At 46.2% G+C, this 21,698-nt stretch overlaps 5 protein-coding genes across 7 annotated transcripts; 4 read left to right on the top strand and 1 right to left on the bottom strand.

Moving 5' to 3' along the window:
* Positions 1-172: 172 nt before the first annotated feature.
* washc3 (WASH complex subunit 3) lies at positions 173-2,069 on the bottom strand. Its single transcript, XM_061668089.1, has 7 exons — positions 1,880-2,069; positions 1,595-1,693; positions 1,448-1,513; positions 1,245-1,382; positions 1,063-1,173; positions 783-847; positions 173-702 (listed from the first exon to the last, which is right to left on the bottom strand). Exons 1-7 carry the CDS (start codon positions 1,928-1,930, stop codon positions 609-611), a joined length of 624 nt encoding a protein of 207 aa, XP_061524073.1. The 5' UTR covers positions 1,931-2,069; the 3' UTR covers positions 173-608.
* Positions 2,070-2,265: 196 nt separating this feature from the next.
* si:zfos-932h1.3 (zinc finger protein 813) lies at positions 2,266-6,578 on the top strand. Its single transcript, XM_061667297.1, has 9 exons — positions 2,266-2,469; positions 2,726-2,928; positions 3,010-3,102; positions 3,171-3,263; positions 3,335-3,445; positions 3,522-3,639; positions 3,768-4,296; positions 4,376-4,434; positions 4,496-6,578. Exons 1-9 carry the CDS (start codon positions 2,463-2,465, stop codon positions 5,983-5,985), a joined length of 2,703 nt encoding a protein of 900 aa, XP_061523281.1. The 5' UTR covers positions 2,266-2,462; the 3' UTR covers positions 5,986-6,578.
* Positions 6,484-9,303, top strand: LOC133396968 (tetraspanin-7-like). 2 transcript variants are annotated; one of them, XM_061667303.1, is made up of 3 exons: positions 6,484-6,559; positions 6,649-6,746; positions 6,818-9,303. In XM_061667303.1, exon 3 carries the CDS (start codon positions 7,353-7,355, stop codon positions 8,445-8,447), a length of 1,095 nt encoding a protein of 364 aa, XP_061523287.1. In that variant the 5' UTR covers positions 6,484-6,559; positions 6,649-6,746; positions 6,818-7,352; the 3' UTR covers positions 8,448-9,303. The 2 variants fall into 2 exon arrangements, with proteins under 2 accessions (XP_061523287.1, XP_061523288.1); XM_061667304.1 differs by lacking the exon at positions 6,484-6,559 and having other exon boundaries at positions 6,580-6,741.
* Positions 9,304-10,355: 1,052 nt separating this feature from the next.
* On the top strand, positions 10,356-16,070 carry def6c (DEF6 guanine nucleotide exchange factor c). The gene is made up of 12 exons (XM_061667298.1): positions 10,356-10,536; positions 11,475-11,615; positions 11,689-11,874; positions 12,486-12,716; positions 12,799-12,945; positions 13,516-13,624; positions 13,699-13,913; positions 14,261-14,368; positions 14,452-14,618; positions 15,251-15,473; positions 15,544-15,634; positions 15,699-16,070. The coding sequence occupies exons 1-12, from the start codon at positions 10,441-10,443 to the stop codon at positions 15,908-15,910; spliced, it is 1,926 nt and encodes a 641-aa protein (XP_061523282.1). The 5' UTR covers positions 10,356-10,440; the 3' UTR covers positions 15,911-16,070.
* An 85-nt stretch (positions 16,071-16,155) lies between these two features.
* mcat (malonyl CoA:ACP acyltransferase (mitochondrial)) lies at positions 16,156-21,415 on the top strand. 2 transcript variants are annotated; one of them, XM_061667302.1, is made up of 5 exons: positions 16,156-16,896; positions 17,733-17,820; positions 17,875-18,230; positions 18,977-19,260; positions 20,680-21,415. In XM_061667302.1, the coding sequence occupies exons 1-4, from the start codon at positions 16,507-16,509 to the stop codon at positions 19,250-19,252; spliced, it is 1,110 nt and encodes a 369-aa protein (XP_061523286.1). In that variant the 5' UTR covers positions 16,156-16,506; the 3' UTR covers positions 19,253-19,260; positions 20,680-21,415. The 2 variants fall into 2 exon arrangements, with proteins under 2 accessions (XP_061523286.1, XP_061523284.1); XM_061667300.1 differs by having other exon boundaries at positions 17,733-18,230.
* Positions 21,416-21,698: the final 283 nt, after the last annotated feature.

Here is a 21,698-nt window from a genome sequence, read left to right as displayed (position 1 = left end):
AAGCACGTAGTTTTCAACCTTCGACTTGTCTCGCTAGCTTGGAAGCAACGGGGCTGGGGCCAGGAGTGACCAACCATTTGTGAGCTATTTTCAAAAACAACTGGTTATTATTATTTATTTTTTTTGCCTCTGGTGGCAGTTGTATGTGTGACATGTTTACCGTCCAACTAAAGAACTTGAAACATGGAATCGCATCATTATCCTTTATTCGTTCACTAATAATTAACCCCAGAGATGGTTGCTCATGTCAACAGTTCAAACAGAAGTCTTAAAGCACCACAATTGTTCACATCAAAACATCCCATAATTAACCCTACGTTCCATCCATCCATTTTGATCACATTCAAACCTATGGACAATTTATGCTATTATGTTATTACATAAAATAAATCATGTGTTTGAACATGGACCCCGATTTAGCATAAAATATCGAGTTAAATGTTAGTAACTGGGATTTCAACACTGAGAACTACAACGTCCTCTTTGAACATTTTAAGTGTGGAATAACCACTAAATGCTTTATCCAGAGCGAGGGCTCATTTGAGGCTGCTAGCCCTCTCCCAGGCAGACCACTTCAATGGATGACCAGCACACCCCCGATCGAGACGTCAGTCGCTGAAGGACGATTCGCTGTCCGAAGCGTCCATGTCGTCCGCCTCGCCGGTTTTTCCTCCCGCGTCTGGCACGGGGGTGTTCGGTTTGCTGCCGCCAGCAGGAAAGTGTCATGTTAAAGCGGGAAAACACAACAATACTAAAAAGGTGGACATTTGGAAAAAACTCACTCTAGCAAGTCCGGGTCCAAACCTTCCATGCTCATTTTATTCCGGATGGCCATGATGGGAACGCCCTGCCAACAACAACAACAACAACAACAACAACAGAAGCGTGAGGTCTGAGACCGTTAATTTACACTGTTAAACAAGCTGTACACTGACATCTTTACATTGGAGCAAAGTGTCATATTTCATGTCATCCCATGAAAAGAGAATAAAGTACTTAGAAAAATGTGAGGGGTGTACATTTCCATTTCCTCATGATTAAGACAAGTTGGTGCTTGCTCACCACATGAACCATCTTCAGATATCTGGCGTAGCGCGGATCCTTGGCCACCGTCATGACATTCGCCTCTTCCGCTTTGGGCGTCGTCGCGTCGTCTGGAGGACTGGGAGGAGGCTAAAATAGAGCAGATCATCGTTCATAAAGGAGACATGCTTGTTAACAGCATAGTAAGGTGGGTCTTGTACCTCCAGAGAGGGAAGCGTCACAGCCGGTGGATCGTCTGTCTGACTTTGAGCAGGAGCGCCGGTTCCGTTGGTCCGAACGCTTTGGGGACGTTCGACTGCGTCTACCGTGACGTCCTCCAGTCCGGGGATGGAGGACAGCTGCTCGCGGGTGGGAGAGATTCCATCATGGAGGAGTTGTGATGTGAAAAAGACAAAGAACCAACCTTGGCTTCCAGGATACACAGCGTGGTCTCGATCTGCTGGATGCGCAGGGATATGTTGGCAAGTTTCTGTAGGGGAAAAATCCATTCTGAGTTTTTTTTTTTTTTTTAAAGGAGGTGATTTTAAGTGTGATTATAAAAAGGACAAACCTCTTCACACACTGTGGAAAAGTTGTTGAGGAAGCGAACCGTGTGGACGATGAACTGGTTGAGAAAAGCAACAATTCTTCTCTGCTGAATGGCAGGGACCTAAAGCAGGGAAATAAACAATGTAACAAAAGCACACAAGGGGTCAAATGTTGACTCTGGATTGGAATTAAAAAAATAGCCAAATAGTTGCCGCGTTGTCAAAAGTTGCTTTACAAAAAAAAACACAGTCAACTGTCTTTGACATGCATTCTATTTACATTCATTTCCTGGCTCGCTTGACAATACCTTCGTGAGATCGACTCCAGAGCCCACAATCGGAAGTCCGTCCTCGTCCATGATTTTTACTAGATACACTTCACTTACCGGAGTGCAAATTACATTTATTCTGCTTTATATGATGATGGAAATGTACAGATGATGTGCACAACAATGTTAACTGTTGACTGTTTCATGTGACTATAAACTGTAGTATCGCGTGACCTCGCGAGGCGATGGCATTTCTCGTTTTATTTTGAAGTGATGGACTGGTACAAACATCCGGTCTTGCCAAGCGAACTCTTTTTACGCCTAAAAACGAATGATTTCATCTCCTTTTTGGAATGAAATTTAAAAAATGGTTTCAAATGTACTAACAGGAAATATACTATTGAGGTATTTAAGGCATTTCTTTGTTGTAGAATGTGCACAGTTTGGCTAAACTCTTGTTTTGAAAATCAGGAATGCAGGAGTGACTTTGAGGAAGCGGATGCTTGCGTCGTCGTAGCGCATGCTAACTCGTAAATTAAACAACGCTTTTTATTTTATGTCATTAAGGCCTCTGGAGAATTTTCTCACAACTGGCCCGTCTTGAAAAAAAAGAAGAAGAAAAATGAACCGTACGTATGTGAATAATGAACTCTCCGTGTTGTCTGTTTACGTTAGCTCGCCGGTTAGCCATCTAGCCAGTCAATCAGGCTCGTGCTGTTGCGTTAGTGTTTTGAGCACATTGAGTTTAATGTAATTATTACACTGTTTTTACTGTGAGCATCTTAAAAATAGGCAAATATTTAGGTTAATTTGAATTTGCAATTTTATTCTTCATTTAACAATAATAATAATCAATGTCTAAATTAAATGATTGTATTTTTTCAGAGGTTGGCCCTCCCTTGTCGACCCTCCGTCTCCTGGTGCCCCCTTTGCAGCTGTACTCTGCCGCCATGTGGCAGCTGGCCAAGCAGAAAGATGTGATGAACTACCACAAACTCCAGCAGTTTGTGTACGCCGTGACCGAGGCGATGCCCGGACTGATGAACCGCAAGCAGAGAGCCCAGCTCATCCTGGGCCTCAGAGCGAGGGTAAACTCTACTTGTGGTTGTTTTGAAATGAAACAGAATGGTCTTCATCTTCACTAGGATAGTTAATTATTCACATTTCAGTTGATCCTGGAGCTGTGCAAAGGCTCTGTCCGAGGTACTGTGGACTCTCAGATGATCCAGGGCCACTTAGAGAGACTTCCGGTAACCCCAGATGTAAGTACAGTGATGACAGCTTTAGCTTCTGATTGAAATTTGTTTGAATAATAAATGTATGCTTGCAGAGCGATGGTGAGGTGAAAACAGCAGAGTCCACTTTCATTGCTCTGGTTCAGAGCCTCCTGAAAGATCCAGCTGAGCGAGCTTACTTCTTTCAAGTTGGGCTTACTAATTTATATCCCCTAAAATTAATAGTTTTGTTGTAAATTAACTATTTGTATTCTCATAGGAAGTGTTCCCAGTAGAATATGGACAAAAGTACGATGCAGCCCTACATGTGTTACTGTGGGAGCTTCTCTCAAAACTAGAGAAGCTGCTCCCAGTGCCAGACCTCAAGCAGGTATTCAGTCAACATTTTCCCGTAATTTTATATTTGTTTATCTGGAAAATTCACCGTTGATGTGTTTTGATTCCAGACGGCAGCTTGGCTGGGCTCGGCTTCCGCCGTTTTGGACGAGTGTGTCCAATCCACGCCGGAAGAGCTGGCCTTAATCTTTAAGCACTGCAAGGCTGCTGGACTTTTAAAAATGCAACGTGAGTATTTTAGTTCTTCATCAGTCTGTGTAGGTTGTCAGTCATCCAGGGAATCCAAAGAAGTTGAATGGAGGAAACGGGACTATTCTTGGATGTTGAAGTTTAACTCATGTTCCTGGTTCTTCCAGACGGTCCCTCGTCCACCATCGGGAGCTGCATCATGTCCGCTCTGTCCATCCCTCCCTCTCAAAAAGCAAACGTAACTCCGGGTCCGGAGTCGGTGCACAACTACGCCAACGTCATCCACCCCGTGGCTCTCTCCGGGGCCGAGCAGTACAGCGTGGTGACGGTCTTCACCGAGATGGAGGTCCAAGACACGGCAGCTGAAGTTCAGACGGAATTCTATGACGTGGAGGTGGCGCCCGCCGAGGACCCTGCGAGCGAGGCGTTAGATGTGGCCAAAGCGTTGGAGTTGCTGACCAAAACGTTCGCGTCGAGGAAGGACGGTCTTGAAAACGACTCGGCGACGAACCGTCAGTTTGCGGCTCCGCAAGCCTTCGAGGGGGCGAAGGACGACGGGCAGCCGGGCACTGAAGCGAAGTGGTCTTCTGCTGAAGAGGACGTTGCGCCCCGCACTACTGAAGTTCCCGTCTGTGAAACACAACACTCGTCCATTCCACTGAAGGATGCATCCGCCAGCTGTTGTGACTTAAAGAGGTACATTTCAGGTCGCGGGCGTGCTGGCTCTTGGGTTGAGAAGTGGGGTACACCCTGACTTTGCCTTTTTCTCTTGCAGCCTTCGAGCTGACCAACCAGTCGCCTCGTCTGTGATCGCCGTCAAAGGAAGCGACAAAGGTAAGCGTGTGATCTTGGGAGCGACAAATGTTTTATATTTATTATGTTGTTTTACCCGCAGACGATTCCGATGAGATGACCTCCATCATCTTCACGTGCTCGCGGTGCCCCTTCCACCACTCTGACGACAACAGCCCGCCGCACTTCCACATGCAGAGCGTTCGCGCCGAGGACTACCGCAAGCTCTCAGGATCCAACTCGGCTCCGACTCCCGCCGACACGGATGAAATCTTTACATCCATTAAGCTTTTCCCAAAAGGAGACGCGGAGCAGTCCGACGGTGCGACTGTTAACGACGGTTCTGGAAGTTCCTGCCAGGCCGCCAGCAGGCAAAAAGCGCTGACGTGCGAGACGTGCGGTAGGACGTTCACGCGCACGTCGGACGTGCGGCGCCACCAACTGACGCATACGGGCGAGCGGCCCTTCCGCTGCTCGCAGTGCGATTGCACCTTCCAGCACTCGTGGGACCTGGGCAAGCACCAAAGCAAGTGGCACGCCGCCGCCGTCTCCTTCGCCTGCTCCCAGTGCCGCGCGTCCTTCGCCAACCTGCGCGCGCTGACCGCCCACCACAAGCGCTGCCACTCGGACGGTAGCCGTCTGCCGCGCATCTGCTCCATCTGCAGCCGCGGCTTCGCCTCGGCCGCCGAGCTTCTGGAGCACAGGAAGTCGCACGTGGCCAAGCGCTACGTCTGCCTGCAGTGCGGCGACGGCTTCGACTCGCTGCTGGCGCGCTCGCTGCACCGGCAGGCGCATCGGGTGAAGCGGCAGTTCAAGTGCACGCACTGCGAGAAGACGTACACCCGCCGATCGGACGTGAAGAGGCACATGTCCACGCACACGGGCGAGCGGCCTCACAAGTGCGGCCAGTGCGGCAAGCACTTCTCGCTGCGCTTCATGCTGGTCAAGCACCTGCGCGTCCACACGGGCGAGCGACCCTTCCAGTGCTCGCATTGCGCCAAGAGGTTCACCCTGGCGTCGGTGCTGGCCCGGCACGAGAGGATGCACACGGGCGAGAAGCCCTTCCTGTGCTCGCAGTGCGGGAAGGCCTTCTTGTCCCAGGGCGAGCTCTCCAAACATCACCGCTCGCATGTGGACGAGCGACCCTTCGCCTGCTCGCAGTGTGACAAGCGCTTCAAGAGCAAGAAGACGCAGCAGGAGCACATGGTCTCGCACACCGGCGCCCGCCCTTACCCCTGCACCTACTGCGGCAAGGGCTTCGCGAAACCCTACGCGCTCACCCGACACCACCTCATCCACACGGGCGAGAGGCCCTTCCCCTGCGGCTACTGCGACAAGTCTTTCCTCACTCTGAACGAGGCGCAGCTGCACCGCCGCGTCCACACGGGCGAACGACCGTACGCCTGCGATGCCTGCGAGCTCAAGTTCAAGAGCTCGTCCGAGCTGGCGTGGCACAAGCGCGGCCATTCGGGCGCGAAGCCGGCCAAGCCCAACTGCGGGCGCTGTCGAAAGACCTTCTCATCCAAGGCCAAACTCAAGAAACACATGGAAACGCACATGGAGGAAACGCAGCCAGTGCAGCCTAATCACTGAAAGACAGTAGACTAACGCAGTGATGTACACTTTTAACTCACCTTTTCTATTCTCTTTTTTATATGATGTGTTTATTTTATTTAACCTTTATTTATCCAGGTTAGGCAATTGAGAGGATTCTCATTTGCAGCGCCGACCTGACAGCGGAGTAAAACAAAGCAATGTAAAAGCAATTCCAAATACTGTTGATGAACACCAAACTGAACAGTATCATATCGTTACTACATGACGGTAAATAAAAGATTCAAAACCCGCTTAAAACCAATGCCGCACGATCACTTTTCAAAACGATCACTTTTCAAATGATGATATTGATAATGATGAAAGAGATTCGTTTTATTATCCGTTTCAGTCAGTTGGGGCGGAAAAATTCAAAGGACGATCAACTAAAAGTAGAACGAAGAGGTTATTAAAACTGCCGGAATGGTGAATGCTGTTGGTGGTCTTGGCAGTGAATGTTTTATAGATAAACATGAAGCACTGAATTTCTGCGTGAGTGAAGAAAGGGCCAATCAGCTACGGAGTGTATAGTTTACAGTGTAATGTATGCCCCAGTGTTGTCACATCAAATCAGGTAACGACACTTTTTTTTTTTTTTTTTTTTTTTTATGATGGAAGACCTCATTATCTTGATTCTTATTTTTGCCGTTTGCCACATTTTAGGTGTCGGGCTTCTCGTCTAAGCGGCCGCACTTGCTCGCCGCAGCAATTTTCACACAGGAGGAGGAGAAGGCTCTTAAATGTCAAGCCGTGCGTGTCAGGTGAGTCATTTCCATCGGAATCGCATAAAACGGAGCTCATAAATGATAACAAATGGTGATTTCTTCCGCAGGCCTGCTGAGTACGTGTGGCGGAAAAACCCATCTTGCACATGAGCCGTGGTGGTGAGCCATATATTTTAATAAAGGGTTTGCTTACAGCTGGTTTCTGATTGGAAACCATCAGATTGAATATTGATAACCTCATTGGTAATTCCCAATACGTAAGAATTTTTGGATCACATTTACATTACGGTCCGCCACGCCACAAGAGGGTGTGCACGAGTTGGTTCCTGTTTATTCGGTTCCCCCCATCCTTTCTCATCGAGGGGCCGCGGCGAGCGTGGGAGCGCAAATGTAACGATTTCACGCGATGGCGTCCGTCCGTTCGCTCGGAAAGGACCCCAGGAATAAACAGACAAATAGGGTGTAAAGTCGATGTCTGTGCATACCGATAACGGCGCAGACATCACACGGGCCGTCATCTTGATTTACGCCCCGGGCCGTCGGAGGTGCAGGTGGCAGATTAATAACCGGTCATAAAGAAGAAGAAGAGGGGGATGATAGGGGAAGGGTGTAAAATGGAGAGTAGATGAAGCCGAGGCGGGGATGATGAGCTCTCCACTGCGTCGCGAGTCCCTCTCCGCCCTGCCGAGCCCCAGCAGGCATGCTGTGGACAGGAACCACGAGCAGCTAGCCGTCCGGAGACTGTCCTCCCCACGCAGCCTCAACCTCCTTACGCCGCCCCCGTACCCTCGACGCGCCTCCGCCATCCCCGGCTACCTGCTGCCCCCCTACCAAGACCAGGAGGACCACCGCCTCCTCCACCAGCAGCGTCGGCGTCTCTCCTTGCCCCCTGAGGCATCCCGGGTGCCCCCTGCACCTCCGCCTGTGGCCGCCCCCGCCGCTCCTTGCCACCGCCCAGTGGGAGTCATGCACCTCATCCGCCTGGGTCTTCTCGCCTTCAGCTGCCTCTTTTGGGCGGCCGGCTTGGCGCTCTTCACCCTGGGCGTGTGGGCGCAGCTTTCCCTGGCCGACTTCATGCTGCTGTCAGCCAACCGCTACCCCAACGTGCCCGTCATCCTGCTGACCACGGGGGCCGCCGTCACCGTCTGGGGCTTCCTGGGTTGTCTCGGGGTGGCGGCCAACCTCCCGTACGTGCTGAGGGCGTACGGCTTCTTTCAGCTGACCGCGCTCGTGGCGGGCTTGGCCGGTGGACTCTGCGGTCTATTTTACCGGGAGGACATCGCCGGCGGGTTTCGTAGCGGCCTACAGCGAGCGGTGGCTGCCTACGGCGAGGACGAAGGCCGTGCCGACGCGCTAGATAGCCTACAGAGGGCGCTGCGGTGCTGCGGTGGTGAAGGATGGCGCGACTGGCTCACTTCGGACTGGGCCCTCCAGCACACGACCTTCCTGCCAGCCGAGAACGGCACCTTGAGGTCCTTGCCGGATAGCTGCTGCATGCGGCGCAAAGGCTGCAGGAACAGGCCGCTGCCCTCGGAGGACTACGACGGAGTGGTCGCCGCGGGCATCCACCCCAGCGGATGCTTCCGGAAAGTCTTCAGCTTGGTCAACGACAACGTGTTCCACATTGCCGTCACTGTGCTGGGATTGGCCTTCACGCAAATCGGCGGCATCACTTTGGCGTGTCTGTTGGCTAACAGGCTAGCGCCGCGGCAACGGCCACGAGTTGTGGCAAATTAATTTAAAAAAACGTAATTGTTACGATACTTAAAATGTTGGTATTGTTGTGGTGTCGTTTAAAGTATGTTAGCAACATTTTCCTTGGCTGAAAATTGTATGAAAACTAATGGTACGCAAGACAGTAATCCTTCCCGCAGATTCGCGGTCCGGATTTGCAGATTTTTTTGTCTATGCCCTAACATGCCACTGAGATGGCACCAAATGCCCGTCTAAATAGGACAGTTGTAAAGTTAGTCCAAAGATGTATGTTGAAGTGATACATCTCGACTGAAAAACTGAACTGAGTACTGGTATCTTGGGGCGGAGCTAAGTTTAGCCTGGGTTGTTATGGAGAATCTTCACCGCATGTGTATTTAGCAGTTCAAGTGCTTTTTTACAAAATAAAATCATTTGTAAACCATTTGTTTTTAAGGGTAATTTGAAATTATATTACACTGTTGTGGGATCATTGTGGTAGATGAATGGTTAAACTATTATTATGGGCAATTCCAAACAGTTTTGGGTGGAGGGCGTAAATTCGTCACATTGCCCTCCCCCCCACTGTTCGGAGGTGACCGAGTCCTGCTGCCAAATATTTGCATGATTTCCAGGTTATCTCAAACCTTATAATCACGTCACTTATTGTGCAGTGGCTCACAGGTAATGGTGCTCGCGATAAGATATCAAATGTGTGTCTGTTGTCTGAAAAGATAAGCAAAAGTTAGTTGATAGAAAAAAAAAAAAACAATTGTTGTTGGAATTGCATAGTGACTTGCTCAGCTTATAATTAATTTTGTGTATTTGTCTGAAGCGATGTCCAGCATTCGATTAGCCTGGCATAGTGTAGCAATGGTGCAGTTGTGGCGACTTCGCAAGACAAAGCACATAAACATTTTTAAAGCATCACTTTGTTTTTTGGGGGGGGGGGGGGGGGGCTTCCAAGCCCTTGTAATTCATTTGAAATGTCTTAATACCTCATCCTTTATGCGAGGAGCTGTCTTTCTGTTTGTCCTGTTTTCTTTTCTATGATGTATCTGAACAATTAAATAAAGCCTGCATGAAAGTAATGTGTGTCCACAATAAACATCAATACAAGGCTTTTCGCTTTCATCGCAGATTATGATTTTGATCTGGCCGTGAAGGTCAAGATATATAACGCCCTCAAAAATAGCTATTACACTCTCTGCGCAGAACTTTGTAAATGATGGCAGGGTACATAATTGCATACAGCACACGATGATGATGAGATGTGCCCTCGTGGGAGGATAACAACAGCAAATCATCATTAGACCCTAATTGGGGCCCCAAGTTTTCAACTATAAACTCCTGTATCAGCGCTCCGTTTTCAGGGACCTAATTATGCTATCGATTAGCCTACATTATGGTCTGTCAAGCAAGTTACGCTTCGCTGCACTGGCCTTGTTTAACCCGGTTGCGACCAGCCCCTCTCACACACAAAAAGAAATGGAGGTCTGGGGGCCATCGGTGCGGCACCTTTTTTTCTGGGAAGTTGTTGTCAACCATTGGAAAAGTCGACTTTTTCATGTGACACATACTCACCAGAGATGAGCACAGAACGGATACATACGTGTTCAAGGAAGTAATAAGAACAACAAAAACAATGTAAAGAAATGAGCTTAAAGTGTGTTGTCACCAAATATGGGCGTGTCCTTTGAATCCTCTTATTTGCTTAGTAGGTAAGGCTGCATGGAATTTATTGAAGCAATCCAGCCTGAAAAGATTCCCAAGTCAAAAATTGTTTGTAATGTGGAAAATGACACCCACTCAGTTTGTTTTAATGGAAAAAAAAAAAAGAATAATAAAGTGGTTTGCTGTGGATCCTAAGGGTCTGGTCCACATTTGCTGACATGTTTTCCCTGGTTTGCTCTTTGCACTGCAGTCCGCGTGAGCCGTGCCTGCCCCACATTCCCCGGCCCCCGCCACATCTGCGGCACATGTAAGCGAGCTGAGCTGCGCGCGCCGACCAGGAGGAGGGGGGGGGGCAAAAAACAACATGGACTTCAAATCGGAGCTGCTCAAGTCCATCTGGTACGCCTTCACCTCGCTGGATGTGGAGAAGTGCGGAAAAGTGTCCAAATCTCAGCTGAAGGTAAGCAGGAAGTCTTCAGTGGAAGGAGTCGTAGTGAGGAGCACTGGAAGGGAGAAAAGGGCATCAGAGTGGACTTTTCGTTTCTATGTACACTTTGCTTTTTTGCTCCCAGGAGGACTGAATGTTACTCTATCTCAAGTCCAAATATTTTGCGCCTTCTTTTATTTGGAAAGAACAACATGATATGACACGTTTGCCTTCAAATGTGTTGTTTTTCCATACTTCCTGCTTGTTAGAGTGGAAACTCCGCGAGGTTAAAAGAATCCAGGGAACTTGTGGAAAGCTGTTCTGACATGTCACAATCACTGCCTGCCTGTGTGTATACGTGTGTGTGTGTGAGGCCAACAATAACAGTGTGTGTTGACCTTTAATTTACATTTAGTGTCACACCATTGTTTGGAGATTTCTGTTTTTTTGTTTGGTTTATCTTTTAAATTATTTTTATCGTGAGCTGTTTTTATATATTAGTTTTCTTCCAGTTTTCATTTCATTTCCATTTTCTTACATTATTTTCGTTACATTTTTATTTTCCCTTATTTTTTTACATTTGGATTTATGTTTGTATCCATTTTTAATAGTTTTGTATTGCAATTTTATTTAATATATATTTTCAAATTGTATTATTTATTTAAATTTTTTAATATTTTGATAGTTTATTTTTTGTGCTATTTTATTTTATGTATATTATTTATCTTCAGGTTTTAATTTTCTTTTGTTATTTTTGTATGTTTTTTTTTTTTTTACATAAACAGCTACTTTATTTAACGTGTTGTTTCAGGTTTTTATTTAATTTATTGATGTACTATAGTTTTTGTGTGTATTTTGTTCTGCTTTTTCATGCTATTAACTTCAAATGTGTTGTTACTTTTTTGAATGTATTTATTATTTCTGTGTAACACTATTGTCTTTTATTTATATAAGATGTTGTTTTTGTTGAGGTGCTTTCTCACAACCTGTACACGGTGCTGAACATTCCGCACGACCCCGTGGCCTTGGAGGAGCACTTCCAGGACGACGATGACGGGCCCGTGTCCAATCACGGCTACATGCCCTACCTCAATAAATACATCCTGGATAAGGTACCGGACTGGTGCAGGTCAGCATTACCATATAATTGTATCATGTTGTATAATATGACATTGTGTGTTGCAGGTGAAAGAAAGCATGTTCGACAAGGAGAGGTTTGACGACCTGTGCTGGATGATGACCATGAAGAAGAACCGAAAGGGCCCGCCGCCAGAGGGGGCGCTGCTGTCTGAGAGGAACTGCTTCAAGCTGTTCTGCCTCTTCAACTTGCTCTCCGAGGACCGCTACCCGCCGGTCATGATCCCGGAGGAGGTAAACGGGGGGGACACATGAGCTGGGCGGGACGCTTTTCAAGTTCAGAGTTAATGAGATTCTTCCTTCCTGCTATTTCCCTGGAATTTGTTGGGGGTGTTTTCCGGTACACTAGGATAAAAATAAACTACCTCAAATGCATTTATTTTCTTTACCGTTTCATGTGTTTGTCTTTGTACCTTTTATCTTTTCATTGTTTATTCATATATTGTAGAACTAATTTAGTCAATATATAAATATAGTTAAAAATGTGTTTATTTCATTTGACTTAATTATGTTATGTTTGAATGTATCCAACTTATCATAATCCTTATGGGAAATTTTATTTACACCCTGCCATGTATATTGTTTATATAATAATAATATATAATACATACAATAGTTATATATAACAATCATATAGATATTTTTTATTCATATTTATTTTGTATGAAGAGCTATTTTATTCAATATATATTCTGTATGTATTAATTTTGATGAATTATTTTAACTCGTTCAATTTTGACAATATTATTCCTTAGCCTTATATTTAATTATTTTTTAAATTTATCCCACTGCTGTCGCACAAATAATACTGATCGATTAACGGAATATGTTTGTTATTGTTGAAGGTGGAGTATCTCCTGAAGAAACTGTGCAGCGCCATGAGTCAGGAGTGGGACGGCAAGCCCCTGGAGGAGCTGCTATCCCAGAATGCCGCGCTGCACGAGGAGCGCCTGTCCGTCTGGAGCTTCCTGGAGCACATGGACACCGGACGCCTGCTGCGGGTCACCAGCGTCGAGGCCTTCAGCCTGGCCTTGCACGAGGTCTTCCTGGAGATGTACCACAACGTCCTGAAGAGGGTTTGTGAGCCGGCCGCCGTATCGCAATTTACATATTTTTCGCTGTGGGAAATGATAGTACAATGTGCCGTGATGGTGGCAGGGCTACATGTGGAAAAAGGGGCACGTGCGGCGGAACTGGACCGAGCGCTGGTTCGTGCTCAAGCCGTCCTCCATGGCCTACTACGTCGGCGAGGACCTGAAAGACAAGCGAGGAGAGATCCAGCTGGACAAGACTTGCGTCATCGAGGTCAGTCAGGATTAGGGCTTGAACGACCAACGATTTTTCGGCATTGACCATCATGTGATGCAATGCTTTCTTTCTTTCTGACGCACAATTACTTGCCGATGTGTCAAACCGCATCATTGTACTACTGGTGAGGAGGACTTAGTCATCAGATTTGTTTGCCTTAAGTGTTGGTGGCTGATATCGGCTGCCTTCACGAGTGCCCGATACCTTGAAATCAGCCCAATACCGATATCTGGCAAATAAAAAACAGATCTTCTGTTCAGATTTCCGTGCAGTAATTTTCTCTGCTATTATCTGATTCTAGGATGCTGGATTTTTGTATAAAAATCACACACACCCGTGGCTAAATTCCCTGGGTTTTGTGTAAAAGGCGCAAGCCGATAATTGCCAGATCTTCTGTTCTGGCTTTAAACACTTAATTTTCTCGCTGTGTAAAATCAGACACAGTTGCTGCAATATAAGGCTTCCCTGGGTTCTGTGTGAAAGGGAGAGGTGGATAAGGTATTGTCTTACAGCAATTTTGCCGCTACACAGTGCTTATTCACATCATATCTTTTCTCGTCATTCCAGCCCATTCCAGACCGAGAGGGAAAACGTTGTTTGTTCTGCGTAAAAACTCACAACAAAACCTATGAGATGAGCGCCTCGGACCAGAGACAGAAGGTGGAGTGGATGCAAGGTGTCTACAACACACACACCTCCCCTGATATCAAGAATTGGATTGGAACCGGGCATGTGTGTGTGTGCGCCCAGCCGTGCAGACAGCCCTGCGTCTGCAGAGCGAGGCCAAGCTGTCGTTGCACCGCGAGCTGAAGGCCAAGAGGCGGGTGCAGCGGGAGCACAGCCAACGGGAGCGCAGCTGCAGCACCCTCAGCAGCTGCAGCAGCCAATCGGAGGACTCCAGCACCCTGGAGGCGGAGCGCACCGACAAGGACCGGCAGGACCTGGAGATAGAGAGCATCATACAGGTCAGGGACACCTCTAATGCGGTGACAGTGGAGCGTTCTTGTTAGGAATGTGATTGGTTTTTAGGAGTTATTCGCCAAGATTTTAAGCACCTTAATGAGTGTTGGTTATGTGATCTGTCTTCACTCGCGTTTGGGTTTGCATCTCAAAAGGTAGCACGTTCAGCAACAAGCCGTGGCGGTCCAAGCCTGATTGGTGCCCCGTGTGAGCCCTACAGTTCTTGACATTTATAACCTCTCACTTCAATGTTGATGAACAGAAGTTAGTTCACAGACGAACTAGTGGCAGTGCTTAGTTTTCTTATGCCTGGGACCAGCTCTGCAGACGTAAATGGTTTTGTGTCTCGCAGCATGCGCGGGAAATGGAAACCCGGCGGCGGGAAGTGGAGGAGCGGGAGAGGAGGAAGCAGATGGAGGTGCAGATGGAGCTGGAGAGACAACTGGAAGAGGCACAAATGGTCAATTGGAAGATTTTTTTTTTACTCTCTAGATTATATTGCTGCTTTTCGGCATAATAACTGCTGACTTTTTGTGGCGTCAGATGAGGGAAAGTATGCGGGCGGAGATGCAGGAGCGGGCCAAAGAGGCCGAGCGGCAGCGCCAGAGAATACAAGAGCTGGAGGTCACACAACGCAAAATGGAGGCCGCACTCAACATGGAGATACAGGCACGGATGGAGGAGGAGAAGGCCAGGCAGGAGCTGGAGAGGTCACTCAAACACACACTTTGTTGACTGGGCCATTCATTTTTCATTGGTCAAGTCTGCCTAGCAACAGTTGACCATGCAAAGTTAACCTTACTTTAATATTTCATACATCGTGGTGATGCCATTGAATGTGTCGAGACAAACTTATATGTCCTGAGTTATCCTTTCGAAAAAACTAGTGGGCAAGACTGGCTTGTGATATTTCTTTTAATTAACCAATGGGGTACTTATGTTAAAATCTAAAGTCTGCCTAGCAATAGGTCACCATGCCGAAAAAAGACAAGGTGCTGCTTGCCTTCCTTTCCGTCCAATACGCATTTTAGAGTGATAAATTAATCATTAGTGTAATATTTAAACAGTCTCGTGGGCATGACTAATGATATTTTTCATTAGCCTATGAAGTGTTTTCAGCAACTCTGCCTTGCAACAAATTAATTACCTCCCAAATGAGCCAAGAAAAAATTATTTGTCGCATCGCTGTTGCTGTACATGCTTAATATCTTCAACTTTTATTTCGCTTTTAAGTTATTTTACTCATGTGAATTTACTGTAAGTGTGATTTGTTAAATAAAAATAATAAGTGTAAGGCATATTTTCTGTATTTGACATTGGCCGTTCTCTGGCACACCTCCAGGCTGCTGGAGGCCGAGGAGGAGAAGAAGCGGCAGTTCCAGCTCCTGGAGGAGCAGCAGCGGGTCCTGCGCAGCTTCAGCCCCGATGAGGACGGCGCCGCCCCCGACACGGACCACGACCGCAGCCACGACATAGACCTCCACGCCCCCGACGCTCTTCACTCGGCCTCCCGGGAGCTTCAGGATCTGCAGGCGTCACGGCAGAGGAGCCACCAGCGCCTGGAGGTGAGAATATCTCTGCCCAGCCGCACCTTTGGACTGTAACGCCTTTCTAAATTGGATGTCTGCATTCCAGGAAGTACAGGAGAAGCTGAGGAACGCCAGTCAACATGTCCGCCACTGGAACGTCCAACTGAACCGCCTCATGAAGCCCATCAGCCCTGGAGGTGACACTCACAAACACACACTCACACATCTTCTATCTGATCTGATCTATTTTTTTGTATCCAGAACGTTTGGCGCGTATCCCCTCCAAACTCTCATGCCCCAAGAAGGAAGGCGCTCTGGCCAGCAACGAGTTCATCTCCAGGTTCAAGATCCAAGGCGCTCACAATAGCCATGCGCCCGAGGAGTACCGGGACCCCCTGGAGGAGCGCATGGAGGCGGCCAACCTGTCGGACGACTCGGACAGTGCGGCCGAAACGTCCAACGGGACAATATGACCACGTGGAAATGAGCATTGTTTTGATATTTATCGTGACATGTAATGAAGATCTGTAATGACGCGCACATTCCATGAGGACAGAGATTTACAAAAAAACATTTTCTTGCAAGTTGTGATAAATGTAATTATAATTATACATAATTATATCGTAAATCATTTCTAATGCTCAAATGATTTCATTTACAAAGTATGGTACACTGAAAAGAAAATCATACAACAGTTTTACAAATAATACAAACTTAAATCTGACTATTCATTATATTAGATTTTTTTAACACATTTCTAATCAAATTATTTTTCTCATAGAATGAAAAAAGCAATGTAAATTTACCACTCTTCCCCCTTAATTTTAGTTTCTTGCAGTAGCTTTTCATTTGAGGATAATAACCGCTTACGGCCACGGTGGGGCAGTGTTGAAAAAGTGTTGAAAAAGTAAATATATACACCGGATCCCGGAAGTAAACATCGGGGTGACAGATTCTAACATGGCTGCCTCCGTTGTGAGACATGCCAAACCATTAAGTGGAGTAATTTCCTAATTAAATGTAGTATTTTTTTGATATTTATTTACATTTGACATTTATATTACCGCTAATGTCGACGTCGCTGGTTACAGCTTCCGTCCGCAAGGTCAGACCACGGTTTTCCTGGTTCAGGGCGCTGTCCACCAATCAGCCCGAGAATGGCTCACCTTCCCCGGCCGAGACCCCCGCCGAGCCGAGACCCTGGAAGGACCCCGGCGGCCGCTCCGTGCTCCTCTTCCCCGGGCAGGGCAGCCAGTTTGTGGGCATGGGTCGCGGGCTTTTGCGGTACCCTAACGTCGGAGAGATGTTCGAGGCGGCTCGGAAGATCCTCGGCTACGACCTGCTGTCATTGTGCCTGAACGGCCCCGAGGAGGATCTCGTGAGGACAGTTCACTGCCAACCGGCGGTGTTTGTCACTTCCCTGGCGGCTGTGGAGAAGCTCAACCACCAAAACCCCAAAGTAACCACTTTTCAACCACAATAATAAGCATTGATATACCACTCAAAAGTGAGAATTAATCTAGTTTTAAAGGCAAAATCTTGATTTAACTTTAAATGTATCACTACATTTATTTTATTTTTTTAATACATTTTTTTTTTTTTTTTTTTTTGGGGTGGGTGGGCGTTTTTAGTGGACATTCTTCCCAAATAATAGAGCAATATGGTGGCATACAATAGTGTAATGTATTATGTACATTTAAAAAGAGGAAATATGCAAACTATAAATATTAAATTATGCACTGAAGCATGAAAAAAAAAAAAGAAAAATAGCGTATCCATGTACTCCTATGAATTGATGTTACACAAGGAATCAGGCAAAGACATTTGAATTATGAATAGGGCAAAGAAAATCAAATACTAAATTAATGTTTTTACTGTATTTGCTCCTTTGATTAATGAAATAGTGAAAAATAATAAATAATTAATTCCCTAATAATTAAAAGATCAAATATAAATCTGCCAAAAAATTAAGAAGTTATTTTTAATACAAATATTGCAAAAAAACAAATATTAAATGTCTATATTTACTCATGTGGTTAATGAAATTGTTAAAAATAAAAGTCAAAAATACAAAATTATTAAATTAAATTATTTCATTTAATTAATGTATTAAAAATAAATTCAAATCCAGCAAAAACTGTTGTATTGACTCATTTGATAAAAGTTTTTCCTTTCTCAAATACATCAACACAGGATACACACAGAATGTCGCATGTTCATTTAATTCCATGTCTTCCACGGGAAATTGGTCATAAATGTAACGCTTGCTGCTAATTGTTGCGTTTGTGTCGTCAGGCCATCGAGACGTGCGTCGCCGCCGCCGGCTTCAGCGTGGGCGAGTTCGCCGCGCTCGTCTTTGCCGGCGCCATGAGCTTCGCCGAAGGTAAACGCGCCCCTGGCGTGGGGCGTCCGACTCTTCCTGACTCTTTCTCTTTAGCTTTGTATGCGGTGAAGGTGCGCGCCGAGGCCATGCAGCGGGCGTCGGAGCTGGCGCCGGGCGGGATGCTGTCGGTGGTGGGCAAAGCTCAGGCCCAGTACAAACACGCCTGCCTGCTGGCCAGAGAGCACTGCCGCGCTTCGGGCGTGGACGAGCCCGTGTGCGCCGTGGCCACGTACCTCTTCCCCGACGGCAGGGTGATCGCGGGGCATCGCCAGGCGCTGGACTTCCTGCAGCATAACGCCTCGCGCTTCCACTTCCTCAGGACCAGAATGCTGCCCGTCGGCGGGGCCTTCCACACGGAGCTCATGAACGCCGCCGTCGAGCCCCTCAGAGAGGTTCTCCGGCAACTGGAGGTCAGTAAGGAGGTTGTGGGGATTCATTTGTATGTTTTGCTGTGTAGCACAAATTCCAAGGATGATTATACTGCACACACATTCAAGACAATTACAACTCATAATAATCAGTGGCACTTTTAGGACTGTCAAAGATTTTGAAAAGGATGAGGAGGGGGGAAAAAGGAGTACATTTGGCTACAAATGTTAAAAAGCAGATAAAAAAACATTACATTTAATGGAGCAATTATATTTTTAAATCACTAATTCACTCATTCAAATGTATTTTTAATCTGAAAATTATATTAAATAAAATCTAATTCACTCATTTGAGCAATGAAATCATTCTAAAAAATTAAAGGTGAAAATTTTATATATTTTTTTGATTTTATAATTTGAATGAGAATTCATTCAAATTATAAAATCATTCAACCAAGTAATTAATTCATTTGATCAATGAAATCATTTACAAATTCACCAACTGTGACTATATATTTTTTGTTAAATTTAAAATTATCCACTCATTAAAATGAATGTAATAATGAAAAAAATGACAAACATTTTATTAGAAATGATTTACCTATTTAATGCGTTCCCCTGAACTCATTTAGTTATTTATTGTTTGAATAAAATTTGAGTGAGTGAGAAGGATTTCATTTAATTCACTCCATGGGGAGAATATAGTAATATGTTCACAAGATGAAATAAAAATATAGTACATATCATAATAATTTCCCGTTAATCTTTGGCGTACAATTTGCGCGCAGGTGCGTCGTCCCGAGATCAGCGTGTACTCCAACGTGGACGGCAAGCGCTACATGAGCGAGGGCCACGTGCGGCGCCAGCTGACGCGGCAGCTGACGGCGCCCGTCAAGTGGGAGCAGACGCTGCACGAGATATTCGAGCGGGCGCGCGGCGAGCGCTTCCCCTGCGCCTACGAGGTCGGGCCCAGCCGGCATCTGGGCGCCACGCTGCAACGATGCAACCGCAAGGCCTTCGACGGCTACGTGCACGTCCACCCCACCGCGGACGACGAACCGTGATGCTGAAGGTGGGAACTAAAGCACGGGTTCCCTAACTTATAATAAGAAAAATAGCACTCTCTAATGTTGTACTTGCAGTAACAACATATTATGTGTGTAGTGATTATTCATTGTGCATTGTACTGTTCCTTCCGGTGTGCTCACCTTGGCCACCAGGAGGCAGCATAAAATGTACCTGCGTACGTATGTACATGAAGAAGACAGTCACAATCGCTCAGTAAGCTGCAGTCATGTCAACCGTATTTCGCAGCGGATAAAGATAAAGAATGTTTGCCTGCGAGTGTTATATTTTCTCTCCGTCTATGGGGTTTTCCATTATGTGTTAGCATTAACCTAGCACATTTTCAGCAAAGTGATGTGGTTTGGCTGACTATATGTAAGTTGAGGTACTGCTGTCTGCTGAAATAGTGATGACTGAGCTATTATTTTGTTGTCTGAACAGCATCAGGTTAATTGTAGTTTCTGGCACCTAGTGGAAGAGCATTGAATTGTTCTGGTTGTCACTATATGCTGCTGGCATTGATACGTGAACAAAGATATATCATTCGTAGCGGATAAACAATTATTTTTGGACAAATGAAGTGAAATTGAAACTTTTTTTTTTTTTTTAATTAAAGAGACTTGAATTTGCAGCCCAGCCATTTTATTTAGCGAAAAACAGAAAGTCCAGCTCCCTCCATGTTGTAAGAAAAGACAGTCCAGCGTCCCAATACTTTTGAACAACAACAAAAACATTTGAAAATAATGTTTCCGTAAGACGATAGAAAGTGAAGGCTGATAGGAACAGTAGAAAAAAACTTTTTTTTTTCGTGCTTTTGTCAACTCGGTATAAAATATAAGGCAAGGCAAACAGCAGAAACACAAAATTAGCAATCATTGTCCTTTTTTTGGGGGGGGTGGGGGGGGGCGTGGCCAAAAGTCCTGCTTATGGCCTGTTGTTCCAACCCAGGAGCAAAAGAGCCGCCGTGAGAAGCGCTCCGCCGGTCAGGTAGCGGAAACTTCCCGCTTTAAAAGCGGACACCTGGGGGTGCAAAAACGCACGTTTTAGACGCCGCAATACAACACGAAGACAATGAATTGGAATTTGGAGATTACCCAGAATGCCCCGCTCTCTAATTGAAAGCCCAACAACGGATGCCGTACATCCCTACAAAACAACGACAACACTTAGAGTCTGTAATGAACACAATTAAACGTGACGACGACGCAGTGTTGACTTTACCGGGCCCGTGGGTTCCGGGTTCGAACCCGATCCAGCTGGTCCCCGATGGCGGCAAGCTGGCGACCCACGGACCGGGTAGACCGGCTCTCGCTCCTGGAGGACAACAGCACCACCGTTATGCAGAAGGTTTCAAGTTTACGTGACGGCGTTGTGTTCAAGAACCTGAGAGTGGCGTGTAACATGTGGCCTGTGATGTCATCGCCAGGTCCTGCCTGGGGGGTTGACGAGGTGGGGGCGGCGGCGACGACGGCGTTGACGGCGCGTCTTAGCTCTCGTGTTTGCTCCACCATGTTGTTTGCTGCAAAGAGACCAAAGATGCAAAGTCCAGTCTCGCGGCGTGCGTGCGTAACGTTCACAAACAGGTTGTGTCAACACGGAATTCGGCGGCGTTGTTATCACTCGTCCTGACCAAACAGGCTCGTCAAGAAAGGTGACATCATGCGTTGACTCAAGCGCAACATTTGTAGGTCATCTACATGCCTGTATGACACTTAAACACGATGATTTGATTTTTTAGTTTAATAAAGAAATGTTTTTTTTAGCATGTTTTCTCAGGCCGAATGCTAATCATTTGCTGTACATGCACCTGCCCTCTAAGCACTTCCTGTCTGTTGATGCAAATTGTCCATTTCCATAACTCAACTGCTCCCCATAGGCCTCATACATGTATTCCTCTACAAAATATCCATGTAATTAATTTTTAATCATATCACTGCTATAATAACAGCCTATAAATAACAATTTGGTGTATTATTAGTCATCTAATTGGGCTGAACTGTGTGTATTGTCACAACAAAGAGATGAAGTCATCGCTCATGTGCAAACAAAGGTCATCTTCAAGATCATTTTTCCCACATTAAACACGATTACATATACTTTAGAATGAATCTGTGCCAAATTATTACTATTTTATTCCCCTTCAAATCATAAGTGAGTGCACATGTCCAAGTGGAAGAAAAACATACCTTGTCAGGAGATTAAAACGGACGCCGCCCTGCAAGAAACACAAGAACATTATGATAATAAATACGGAAAAGACTATTTTAAAGGTATTATTTTCCATGAACTTACAGCAGCGTCCTTTAATCACGTCGTCGTCGAGTAACTGCCACAAACGGCACTTGGCCACGCCTATACTGGCTCATTGCTGCCGCCCTCTAGTGGAAGAACAGTGGTAGTGTTTTGGTCACGCCTTTCCCCAACATTTTCGACGCCTATTCTGTA

The sequence above is a fragment of the Phycodurus eques genome, chromosome 22 (assembly GCF_024500275.1).
Source record: "Phycodurus eques isolate BA_2022a chromosome 22, UOR_Pequ_1.1, whole genome shotgun sequence".
Lineage (NCBI taxonomy): Eukaryota > Metazoa > Chordata > Actinopteri > Syngnathiformes > Syngnathidae > Phycodurus > Phycodurus eques.
The sequence above is the reverse complement of the archived record's forward strand: the minus strand, read 5'-3'. Positions and strand labels throughout refer to the sequence as shown.

Bases quoted from the DNA above. Each gene is read 5' to 3' on its own strand.
- washc3 (XM_061668089.1), bottom strand. From the start codon at position 1,930: ATGGACGAGGACGGACTTCCGATTGTGGGCTCTGGAGTCGATCTCACG. The intron at 1,514-1,594 runs GTTTGTCCTTTT...TTTCCCCTACAG, and splicing joins TTTCCACAGTGTGTGAAGAG to AAACTTGCCAACATATCCCT. The intron at 1,174-1,244 runs GTACAAGACCCA...GCTCTATTTTAG, and splicing joins TGACGCTTCCCTCTCTGGAG to CCTCCTCCCAGTCCTCCAGA.
- def6c (XM_061667298.1), top strand. From the start codon at position 10,441: ATGGACTTCAAATCGGAGCTGCTCAAGTCCATCTGGTACGCCTTCACC. The intron at 12,946-13,515 runs GTCAGTCAGGAT...TCGTCATTCCAG, and splicing joins ACAAGACTTGCGTCATCGAG to CCCATTCCAGACCGAGAGGG. The intron at 14,619-15,250 runs GTCACTCAAACA...GCACACCTCCAG, and splicing joins GCCAGGCAGGAGCTGGAGAG to GCTGCTGGAGGCCGAGGAGG.
- mcat (XM_061667300.1), top strand. From the start codon at position 16,507: ATGTCGACGTCGCTGGTTACAGCTTCCGTCCGCAAGGTCAGACCACGG. The intron at 16,897-17,732 runs GTAACCACTTTT...TTGTGTCGTCAG, and splicing joins TCAACCACCAAAACCCCAAA to GCCATCGAGACGTGCGTCGC. The intron at 18,231-18,976 runs GTCAGTAAGGAG...ATTTGCGCGCAG, and splicing joins AGGTTCTCCGGCAACTGGAG to GTGCGTCGTCCCGAGATCAG.
- LOC133396968 (XM_061667303.1), top strand. From the start codon at position 7,353: ATGATGAGCTCTCCACTGCGTCGCGAGTCCCTCTCCGCCCTGCCGAGC.
- si:zfos-932h1.3 (XM_061667297.1), top strand. The intron at 3,264-3,334 runs GTTGGGCTTACT...GTATTCTCATAG, and splicing joins AGCGAGCTTACTTCTTTCAA to GAAGTGTTCCCAGTAGAATA. The intron at 3,640-3,767 runs GTGAGTATTTTA...TGGTTCTTCCAG, and splicing joins TGGACTTTTAAAAATGCAAC to ACGGTCCCTCGTCCACCATC.